We start from the raw sequence: 12,001 nt of genomic DNA, 5'->3' as shown, positions 1-12,001 counted from the left end.
CCCTATTATCCCTACTCTCTGTCTCCTTTCGCTCAGCCAACTTCCTAACCAAGTCCGTGCTTTTCCCTCGATTCCATGGGCTTCTATCTTAGCTAACAGTCTCTTATGTGGGACCTTGTCAAATGCCTTCTGGAAGTGCATATAAATAACATCCATTGACATTCCCCTGTCCACTAATTTAGTCAACTCTTCAAAAAATTCAATCAGGTTTGTCAGGCACGACCTACCTTTCACAAATCCATGCTGGCTCTCTCTGATTAACTGAAAATTCTCGAGGTGTTCAGTCACCCTATCGTTAATTATGGACTCCAGCATTTTCCCCACAACAGATGTTAGGCTAACTGGTCGATAATTCCCTGGTTTCCCTCTCTCTCCCTTCTTAAAAAGCGGAGTTATCTTTGCAATTTTCCTATTTAGAGGGACAGTTCTTGAATCTAGAGAACTTTGAAAGATTATAATTAGGGCATCCGCAATGTGCTATTCGTTAGATGGGTAACAGGAAGCATCAGTCAGAAACTCCTGAGTGACGAGACTCATGAGTCCATTAATGATTAGAGGACGGTAACTGGAGTGTGTGGAGTAAATATCAGTCTAAAGGGCGGCTCGACTCCTCAATCTTAGTGTTTTCCCTCTTCAATCACAGTGACCTCTCCCCCACTGATCATACCGTGTTCAGTCCAAGTTCAGCTGACTTTACAAGGGCAGAGTGTCGATGCCCTGCACACACGGGATCCTATGAATATTTATGTAGAGCACCTCCGATTAACTGTGAGCGCAGAGATCAGTTCCAATTTGGTAACTGTCCCTGTTTAACACAGTCCACGATTGCTCCCAGTGTAAAAACCGTTCACACATTTGGAGACTGAGAATGTTCTCTGTGTACTAGTCCCCAGCTGATGATGTGAGTGGGGCCGAACTCGGGTAGTTCTATCCCAGGAAATGTGTATATCCACGCTGACAGAGCCAGTTCAATTCCAGTGCTCACTTTATTTCTCCAGCCCCTCACTGTATCTGGGCAGGGACTCCACTCCTGTCCATGCTCTCAGAATCATTCTGCTGTCATCGCATGCTCACATTCCCCCCGTATTGTTAATATTTCGATGAGCATTAATTTTATTGCTATTCGTCTGATGCGGGGATTTGTTAAAACAGTTTTTTCCTGAATTAAAAGTAAGAGAAAATAAAAGTGTAATTTGCTGTGTTCATTTAATCCCTTTTATTACCGGCAGCGAACGCTCACGTGTTACAGTCTTTAAAGGCCTGTCAATGACTGTCAGGGTTCGGGGCCCATGTTTAGAAATAGCGCTTGAATACAGGGCAAATAGTTTGATATTGAGAAGCAGAGACACGTTCATTGCCGAACGCCTCCAATACTCTGCATTCCTGACATGGGCCCCCCAGCACCATTTATTCCTGATATAAACCATTCTCATATTCAACAAATGTAGGAACAGAAATTACTCAGCCTCCAATAACGGATAATTTACATTTTGTCAAAGAAACTGCCTCGAAATCGAGGAAAACAATTGAAACTGACGCGAAGCTGGCACAATTCATTTATGATGATTTCCGGTGGATTCTGGGCGCGGGAAAATCTTTACTCTAACCTACCCATCACATTGAAGGATTTGATTATCCTCAAACTGACTTTCTGCCCCATTAATGGCACGGATCGTGTGTTAGACAATTACAAATGGGTGAACGGCGCCTTTTACCCAGGAAACTCCAAATATATTGGCTCCTCGTTCTATCCAATGCAGAATGAACCCCTTCAAATCGACTTTCCACTTTATAATCCCCGTCAGCTCAGACCCTGCATTGATTCATTGACATTAATTCGATGCTTTCCTGGAGTCGGTGAAATCAGGAGCAGCTGCTGCCAGTTTGTCATCAGGTGTGTTGCTGTTAAAAAGAAAGTTGATTTCAGAATGAACCGGAAACAGTTGATGCTGAAACAAAGTGAGCACCAAATCCGAGATCAGAATCACCGGTTAGTTTTAATTGATCTTCTACCGAGACTCACGGTGCCAGGATATTGCTTTGTGAATTAAGCCGGGGTTACAAAAGAGGCGCCATATGATGTGTGATTATCCCCCTCATGCAATGTGATAATCCCTCAAGAAGTGATCACATTGAATGGGTCTGAACTTGATACAACAGCTCCAAATACGAGAACCAAGAGCCTGCTGCACCAGAGGCTGGAAACGTTTGCAAACCGCTGTCCTTCAATAGCCCAGGGACATCAAGTCGAATTGACACTGCCCCGGCTGAGATCAGCTAAATCAGCAGACCAGCAATGCAACCTGGGACCTCCCTGCCATTATGGTGCAGTACAAACAGCGCCCTGCTGAAATACAGGTCTATTCCTCTGCTTCAGGACTCTTGCTCCATTATCTCCATTTCCAGCCTCTGGTGCAGCAGGCTCTTGGTTCTCACACACCAAACTCTCACTCACTGTTACTCACACATCCATCTCTCACTCACTGTTACTCACACGCCCATTTCTGCATTGGATAGAACGAGGAGCTAATATATTTTGAGTTTCCTGGGTGTGTGTGTAACTGCCAGTGAAAGGTGACTGTGTTTGTAACAGTGAGAGAGAGATGCCTGTGTGAGTAACAATGAGTGAGAGATGGGTGTGCGAGTGACAGTGAGTGAGAGATGAATGTGTAACTGGGAGATAGGGTGTGAGTAAGAATTGAGTGAGAAATGTATATGAGTTCCAGTGAGTGAGTGATGGTTGTATGAGTAACAGTGAGTGCAAAATGTGTGTGCAAAGTAACAGTGAATGAGATATATCTTTGTAAATTAACAGTGAGTGAGAGATAGGTGTATGAGTAACAGTGAGTGAGCAATGGATGTGTGAGTAACGGTGAGTGAGAGATGGGTGTGTGAATGACAGATAGTTTGGTGAGTAACAGTGAGTGGGCATTGGGTGTGTGAGTAAAATTGAGTGAGAAATGTGTATGAGTAACAATTGAGTGAGAGATGTGTGTGTGTAACAGTGAGTGAGAGATGTGTGTAACAGTGAGTGAGCAATTGGTGTGTGACGGTGAGTGAGGGATGTGTCTGCAAGTAACAGTGAGTGAGAGATCGGTTAGTGAGTAACAGTGAGTGAGCAATGGGTGTGTGACGGTGAGTGAGGGATGTGTCTGCAAGTAACAGTGAGTGAGAGATCGGTTAGTGAGTAACAGTGAGTGAGCAATGGGTGTGTGAGTAACAACTGAGTGAGAGATGTGTGTGATTAACAGTGGGTGAGAGATGTGTGTGAGTAACAATGAGTGAGAAATGGGTGTGTGAGTGAGAGATAGATGTGTGAGTAACACTGAGTGAGAAATGGACGTGTGAGTAACTGTCAGAGATAGATGTCTGTGTGAGTAACAGTGAGTGAGAGATGCCTGTGTGAGTAGCAGTGATTGAGAGATGAGTGTGTGAGTCACAGAGAGTGAGAGAAGGGTATGTGAGTAACAGTGAGTACGAGATGCGTGTATGATTATGATGGGGCATTGTCGCAGGATAAAGGGGCAGCCATCCAAGATTGAGATGAGGAGGAATTTCTTCACTCAGAGGGTTGTGAATCTTTGGAATTCTTTACCCCAGAAGGCTGTGGATGCTGAGTCATTGAAGGCTGAGATGGATAGATTTCTGGACTCTAGGGGAATCAATGGATATGGGGATTGGGCGGGAAAGTGGAGTTGAGGTCGAAGATCAGCCATGATTTGATTGAATGATGGAGCAGGCTCGAGGGGCCGTATGGCCTACACCTGCTCCGATTTCTTATGTTCTTATGTAGATGTGTGTGAGTGAGAGATTGATGTGTGAGCAACAATTTAGTGAGTAATGGGTGTGCGAGTAACAGTGAATGAGAGATAGGTGTGTGAGTACCAATTGAGCGAGGGATCTATGTGAGTAGCAGTGAGTGAGCGATGGTTGTGTAAGTAACAGTGAGTGAAATATGTGTGTGTGAAGTAATAATGAGTGAGAGATGGCGGTGTAAAGTAAGAGTGAGTGAGAGATGGGTGTATGTATAACTCTGAGTGGCACTTTTACACCCTGTAAAATGGTTTACCTTTCTTGCTGTGAACACTCGGATAGATAAGAAAGTGAAGATGAATGAATGGCAGCCAATGTCCAGGCAAACAATCGACCCAGACATCTAAAGTCGCAAAATAAGGATTCTATTATTTTGTTTCCTGTGTTTGATTACTATAATTCCACGGAAATTATCTGAATCAAGAAATCAATATCTTACCTTTAAAAGGGGACTGATTTCAAATGGTCGACAATGATGGTGGTTCCCAGTAGAATCACCATTAACCCCAACAGGAAACGGCAGAAGTTCAAGGTTGGGAATCGGTCTGTGGAGGCTGGTGGGCAGATACAGAAAGGACAATTAAAGGAGTTTAGTGAAAAAACAGTAGAGTTAAAAAGAAAGAGACCGAGAGGGAGAAATAGATAAATAGATAGAGAGAGAGAGAGATAAATAGATTAACAGAGAGAGAGGGAAAATGGATAGATAGAGTCAGACACACAGACGGACAGACAGAGAGAGAGAGAGAGGGAGAAATAGATAAATAGAAACAGACAGAGAGCGACAGACAGTCAGAGAGAGAGAGATGGACAGTGAGAGGGACAGGGATAATAGATAGATAGAGACAAAGAGACAGACACGGGTAGAGAGACATGTATATATATATATACATACATAGAGAATGAGAGAGAGAGAGAGCGACTGAGATGCAAAAAGAGACGGCGAGGCAGAGAGATAAAGAGAGAGAGAGAAAGAGAGAGAGAGAAAGAGAGAGAGAAAGAGAGAGAGAGACACACACAGGGAGAGAGAGAGACACACACACAGACAGGGAGAGAGAGAGAGAGAGACACACACAGACAGAGAGAGAGAGAGGTGCAAAAAGAGAGAGCGAAGCAGAGAGAGAAAGAGGGAGAGGGAGAGAGAGAGAGTGCTCACTGATGACAGTGGGTGTGTTCGTTTCAAGGACTGTGTTTTTGAGGATTTACTGCAGTACCTGAGCCCCAGTGAGATTATATCACAGGCATATACCAAACACTGAAATCGATGTACAGACAAACAGCTTTAATGTCCGCAGCACAAGTGACTTCTCGGGTCTTCTCTCTGAGCCCCCATCCCCTCTGCAGATTACACTGTCGGAGAGCGGGGTCAACAACTAGTTTTCGCTACATCACTCCACTGACATCACTTCCTGTCTGCCTGCTGTCCATTCAGTTGGAATTGATCCAATTTATGACGGCGCTATGATTGATTTAGTCCTGAATATTGGGACTGACGATCTCCATACCTGCTCGCACGCTCTGAAACCTTAGAGTCAGTGCTGTCGTGACAATCCGGGTGGACTGTACCCGGTGCAGGGTATTTATTTTCTGGGCCAGTGTGTCTGATATTTGCTTCAACGGAAAATTTCATTTGTTGATTTTTATTACTTGCATTCTGGAGTCGATTTTATTGATGTCTGAACATATTTTGCTTTCTTCATTACTTCACACGAGGGATTGTACCACAGTGAGCTGAGCAGAAAACAATTCGGATGCCAATCATGAACCTTCTGATCATGTATCAGCCAAATAATATTCTTATTTCTTGAAACTTATTTCAACTTCTCTCTTCTGTCACTGGACATGTTTTGCTTCAACGTTACTATTGGTGAATATATAAATATAGACAATTCCGATGTCTCATTGTGTCTGTCCGATGTTCCTCACTGTTTTAATACAGCTGTTGAGGGGTTTATTATAAACGGATGAACACTCCCACTAACTAGCGGCCAAAACATGATGTAAAGGCGTTTAGCTTTTGACTGATGGTATCGTCAACAGTGATTTCGGGCCTTTGGTCCCAGGACGGATCGTTATTGATATAATATTAGTGGATAATATCCGATGGCTTTGCGCGATGAAGTAAAGACCGAGGGGGTGAATTTCCACGCGAGCTTCTCCCGTAAGTTCGCCGTAACTTTAGCGGAAACGCTTCAGAAACACTGGAAAGGGAGTAAACGGCATTTATGCCTTTTTTTCTCGAGTTACCGAACTGCTGTTTCGCTGATCCAACGTCAATGGGAAGAAACCCCTCAAAGTCCCCCCCACCCCCCCAAATCCCGCACTTCGGGTGAAGTAAGGTTTTTAGCAGGAAATGATTCGACCAAGATATTGTTCAGTTATTCTGTACGCCATACATTTTTAAGTTTCTTTTTACATAACAAATAAATGCTTATTGATTCTGAGCGATATAATTAAAGCTGCTCACGCCCTATCTCCAGGGTTTTGCGGATCTTCCGCCGAATATCGGGAGACCCGTGGAAATGCTACCCACTATATTAGTACTAGTCGCAATCTCCTGGTGTTTCACAGGGGGAGTGAAAACTAAATGTAGTCCTCCGTTGAACTGAAATATATAGCAGGTGGTAACTGGGCCGAGGTGAGGGAAGGCGGCGACCATGGAGTCCAGAGGAAGCCAAAGGGGACGGCGGAGTGGGAAGAGGGGAGGTAGAACTGGGATAGACTACCGGAATGAAGGGTGGGAATAATGGATGGAAGATGTTGGGCCGAGGAGAGAGAGAAGAGATGCGGAGGAGGAGGAGAAGGAGTGTGTGTGTGCGGGGGTGGGGGGCGGCTTAGAAAGGGAAGCAGGTGATATTTGACGGGACCAAGAGGGCATTAAGATGAACTGGGGAGGAAGTGGAGAGGAATGGGTAGGGAGAGAGGGCAGTGAGGAAATGGGGGCAGAGAGAAAGTGCAGGCCACTAGCCACGAGAGGTGGAGACCAGACAGATGCCCGAAGGGGGAAGGGTTAATGGACAGCTAGACTAGGGCTATGAGCAGCGGAACGAGGGCTCGCCAGGGGCCGGCTGTAGCAATGGTCGGGTGGAGAGCCAGACCAGGCTTTGAGCAGGAAAGTACAGAGGAGATAATGGGGTCAAATTCAATTTTGGGCGGTAGCGCATCTGCCGCCTGTTATACCCGATTTTCGGCAGACTGACCGGGGCTAATTTTGACCTTGGGTGATAGTATAAATGGGGCGATATGGATTCAGACGTCGGTTACATATCTCCAAAGTCAAGATCGAAAGCTTTTTGAAATTGCAATGAGCACAGTCACCCCATACACACTGACTGCATTGAGAATGTTCAGGCGTGGATTAGTGGTGACAGAAAGTCCCTGAATGGCTCCTATATGTAACACAGATACAGTTTATTCCAGTGCTGAGAATGTGGGTCTCTTACCCGGATCACGAACCGTGTAGCTGTCGTCAGCTGGAGCCGGGAGAGAGGCATGGGACACCCGGCAGATATAAACCGTCCCACTCTGCACAGAGATGAGGGAGCTGAAAACTTGATACAATCCCTCTTCGCTCCGTGTCTGCACCGTGTTTATCCCAGATTTAATTTCGGAGCCATTTTGATACCAAGTGAGGTTAAACTCCTCGGGGAAAAAAGCAGCCGTTGTACAGAGGAGTGTGAGAGACGGAGAGAGCAGGCGGGTAATCTTCACAGGAGTTGGCGGCACTGGAAAGGAGTTAAAGGAATTGAGTTGAAATCACTACTCGTATATTATATTAGAGAAAGGAAAGAACAGAGGGCGAGAAGGGAGAGCATGGAGCATCTGCAGAGTCCCTTTTAGAGGGAAATTACACCGCCATATTAGAATGCATAACGAACGGCTGTTTTGATCAAAACAGTGAATAGTGATATTTAATTCGTTCTTGTCTTGATCCAGGACTCGGTCAACGGGAAGGCCCCCATGTCTGGGCATTGAAAGTTAATGTCCAAGTTGAACAGAACCCGTGCCTATTTCTGCAGGTGATTCACTGTGACTTACACATTCGGTTTTAAATAGGTTTCAGAGTCACTAACAGGGAGACATTACCTTCACTAATATAGGTTCACAGACTGCGTGTTAACTGAATCGAACAATACGAAAAGTAATTGGAGTAGATTTTGACCGTGTGATTGTGTAAAACGGGTGATAGCGAATCCACTTCCCGTTTAAATTTCCCGATTTTTCATTCCACTGACTTCAATGCAAATAAAAATCGGAAGAGATGTAAAACAGGCTGCCGATTCGCTATCACCCATTGTCTCCGTTCCAGTCTTGGAATTGTTGTCAGTGTCTAACAGCGGTGAGGCTGTCCGATACCAGAGCTCACCCACTCGGTTCATTTCCGAGATAATCAGGTCCTGACGCCGGCAGTCGATCTGCATGAATGACTTCAACACTTCGCTCTTGTTCAGGTACAATGTGCAGATCGATGTGGCGGCCAAATCATATCAAAATAACCAGCTCACAAATATGACGGATAAGGCGGCGATTCTGCTCTAACAGAGATCCGTTTCAATGACATCTTTGGGAACAAGTCAATTCAGGGAGACTGCGCTCCCGACTGGGAGCCTTGAGGGGCGGGATTGTGGGCAGAAATCTGACCCTGTGAAATGGCCTATGTTTAACCCATATCTTGATCGGGATAAGCTGGGTACCCCCGAAGCCCCGCCTCGCTCGGATTGCCTGTCTCGTTTATCCTCCTTGTTTTCGAGTGAATTCATAGAAAGTTAAGCACAGTTGGAGGCAACGTGCCCGGGCCGCCACAGTCCAGCTCCCAGCCCCCTACCCCAATCCTTTCCCTTGCCTTTCTCCATGCATTTTTCTTCAACTGTTGGTCGAATTCTCCCCGAAACCTTGTCTTTGATTCTCTTCGGTAGCCTCGTGCGCCGATCAATTCCATACTCTAATCAACCGTGGAGTGAAGATGAATCTTCTCCCTTCACCTTTCTGTTTCTAGATCTGATTCTAATTTTATGACCCATTGTTTCTCCTAAACAGATCAGTGGATAATCATCTTCTCTCATCCCTCGGATCATGTCACTGAATTCGCTTTGCATTTTCTCCTTAGAATTAATGGTCTTTCTCTAAAGGAACACTCACACTGACACTGACTCCTCGGCTGTGGGCTAGTCAACGGTTTGTTAATGGGAAAATTATAATGCAACCCCACTCTGAATTCCATTATCCCAATAGGCTCGTCTCCTGTGGAGGCTGTTTGAATAATAAATGATCAGAATTAAAGTGTATTTCTACTGGGTCTACTGGTCCAGTACAGACCCCTGTGGGACGGATCAGGGTCCACCGCATGTAACCGTATCAGATATTGCTCATCCCAATCCTCCCACAGACCCGCTTCTTGAGGTTGATCTTGACTTTGTGCCATAGTCTGAAAGTGGTGATAGCGAATCGGCAGCCCGCTTTACACCTCTCCCCATTTTGATTTCCATGGCGGCCGACTCGCCATCAACCGTTTTACACAATCGCACAAAGTCAAGATCTGCCTTTTGTCTCTTTTTATTCCCTTTGACATTTTCTTCTCTCTTTTAATTGAGGAGTTTTACATTTTGAGAATGACCCCCAGACCATAGACCGCTTGTGAGAACTTTAGTTTTTTTGGTCATTCCAATCCAACTACATGATAAACAGCATCCCAGCAACTGGTATTTTCCAGTAAACACCCCACCCCCCACATCAAAGGGAGCGGAAGATATTTCCATCTTTTAATTGCAGACCCCTCTCATCTCAGATGGTTACTCGCGTTTGTTAACTCCTTTTCCTTAGGTGATCTCGTGTCACGAACTTGTCCTCCGAACCACCTGCTCCATCCCTCATTTCAAACATGATTCCCACACTGACACTGGGATCCATGGGAAATACACTCGGCTTTCCCGCCGAGATACTACTCGAGACACAGACTGAATTGGGACAGGAGATGATCCATGCATGGGCCGCGCGGTATGGATTTACATCTATTTTATGGAAATGTTCCTTATCCAATGTTTGAAAACCCCATTCTCCCTTCTTCAGATTCTCAATTATAATCTCGCCTCTTACCCTCTGGTGTCGATTTCAAAATTATCAATTTTAAAGGTGGAGCTTTTTACTAACCAGCTCTATTGTATTTGGAACAAATCCACAGTTTGGATAAAGTGCCTCAAGTGGACATCAGAAGTCCAGCCTAGTCCTACATGATTACAGGATTACATTCCCGGAGTAAAATCTATAATCACTATAAATAAATCTATCAGTGTAACTGAATTCCATAATCAGTGTAAATAAAACTATCCGTGTAAGTGAAACCTATAATCAGTGTAAATGCATTTCAGTGTAACTGTATTCTATAATCTGTGTAAATAAATCTATCCGTGTAAGTGAAATTTATAATCAGTGTAAATAAATCTATGCGTGTAAATTCATCTATAGGTGTAAATATAATCTAACGTTAGTGGACGTACAATCTAGAATTTTATGCAGTACAATTTTATTCAGCGTTACCCTGTCACTCCTCTCTGTCCGGTTGATTATTTCATGGTTCGCTCCTGGATTTGCTCTGCTCCCCTCATTCCTATTCCCCTGTCTCTGTGTGATACTTGTATCTATTTACTAACAGTTACTGACAATGTCACTCTTGTATCCCAGGTTTGAATCACCAGGCCCTCGGGAAAAGTCCATGGACTCCGGAATGTCGGTAAAAGGGGATAAGGGAACAACGATTGACTGAAGTGAGACAATCTGAATTCCACTGCCTCGTGCAGGGTAAGAGGTGCTGCTCTGTGTAAACTGACAGGATTCACTGCAAATAGGGGGAAAGGAGCCGCACCGAACCGAACTGAGAGAAACATCAAAAGTCCTGTCAGAAAACGCATCATTGCTGATCTTTGTTAAATATTCCCTAATCTACACTCATAGAATTTTACGAAGGTTCATTAACCCTCAGCGATACTCACCATGTACAATAAGCTCAGTCCCATTCCCGTTGGAAATCTTTCCTCTCCAATCTCTCATGCTGCAATAATAGATTCCAGAGTCCTGGAAACCTACATTCAGCAGGTGAAACTCGGCAGATCCTTTCTTCAATGGTTTAAATGTTTTCCTTTTGTCTGCACTCGAATCCAAAATCCCGTCCTGGCCGGATCTCCGCCAGTAAACATCCACCATTGCGTTGTGATCGAAGCGGGGCACAGAGCAATACATGGAGACATTTGTGCCTTTCACCGGAGTCAGGCGGGCAGGGAGCTGAGTCACTGTGAGAGCGGTCCCATTAATAACTGTCAGAACTAAACACAAACACAGGTTATAGTCAGGGATAGTGATCGTGGGGATCAAAAGGGAGGAAATAATGTGACAGAAGTAGAACGAAAGGAAATGAGAAAATTGCAATAAACATTGAGCAGAAGCTGCCACCATACTGCTAATGGACTTTTTATTCACATTTTCCCACTTAACAGATAGGTATACATAAATAAACCTGTGCAAATAATGGCCACAGCTGAGAGGTATCGCAAAACATCACGTATAGACATTCTGAGCAACAGCGATGAAGTCGATCACTTGCTTGCTGTAAGTCAGCGGGAAACACTGAAGGGTGCAGGACATCGAGAGATGGTGAAGATAATCTGGGACTGAGTGTTACAGTCAGGCGCTCCACAAGTTATCTGAGGCAATAGCTTCAATGAACTGGTTCACTTTTATGGCAGATATGTGCACGTAGATATGACAACACACTGAAAGTTACAATGACCCAGATCTCATTGGTGACCACGGGAAAATGGAACTATTTTGCATTACGTGAAAAGTATCTAATTGCAACAGCTCTTCACTGAACAGATCGCAGACAAACCTGTTGCACATACGTATGTGCAGGTGTCGTGAATGCGGTCTGTATCTGGCTCTTTCGCTCCGTCCCCATTTATCGCGTGGTGAAGCACTGAACCACACAGAGCTGAAGTTCGCAGGTTCGAACCCGACTCTGTTCTGAGTTGGCTGACCTGAGCTTGGATCGTTCGCTACAATTGACCCAAAATCCCGGCGTTATGGAGCGGAAAATCGGCAGAAAATTGCATTTTTGATTACACGAATCCCTTTGTACCGATGCAGGTACACACCGACTGGAGAAAATACTCCTGACATTCAACAGAACTTGGTTGTTGAA

At 44.8% G+C, this 12,001-nt stretch overlaps 1 protein-coding gene across 2 annotated transcripts; it reads right to left on the bottom strand.

Annotated features, from left to right (window-relative positions):
- Positions 1-1,201: 1,201 nt before the first annotated feature.
- On the bottom strand, positions 1,202-11,539 carry LOC137333249 (H-2 class I histocompatibility antigen, alpha chain-like). Of its 2 annotated transcripts, none has more exons than XM_067997408.1 (5): positions 11,318-11,539; positions 10,797-11,126; positions 7,254-7,535; positions 4,253-4,367; positions 1,202-1,902 (listed from the first exon to the last, which is right to left on the bottom strand). In XM_067997408.1, the coding sequence occupies exons 1-4, from the start codon at positions 11,370-11,372 to the stop codon at positions 4,255-4,257; spliced, it is 780 nt and encodes a 259-aa protein (XP_067853509.1). In that variant the 5' UTR covers positions 11,373-11,539; the 3' UTR covers positions 1,202-1,902; positions 4,253-4,254. The 2 variants fall into 2 exon arrangements, with proteins under 2 accessions (XP_067853509.1, XP_067853510.1); XM_067997409.1 differs by having other exon boundaries at positions 10,797-11,117.
- Positions 11,540-12,001: the final 462 nt, after the last annotated feature.

This window comes from Heptranchias perlo, chromosome 16 (genome assembly GCF_035084215.1).
Source record: "Heptranchias perlo isolate sHepPer1 chromosome 16, sHepPer1.hap1, whole genome shotgun sequence".
In the NCBI taxonomy this organism is placed as follows: domain Eukaryota; kingdom Metazoa; phylum Chordata; class Chondrichthyes; order Hexanchiformes; family Hexanchidae; genus Heptranchias; species Heptranchias perlo.
Note: the sequence above shows the minus strand (reverse complement) of the source record. Positions and strands in the feature narration are given on the sequence as shown.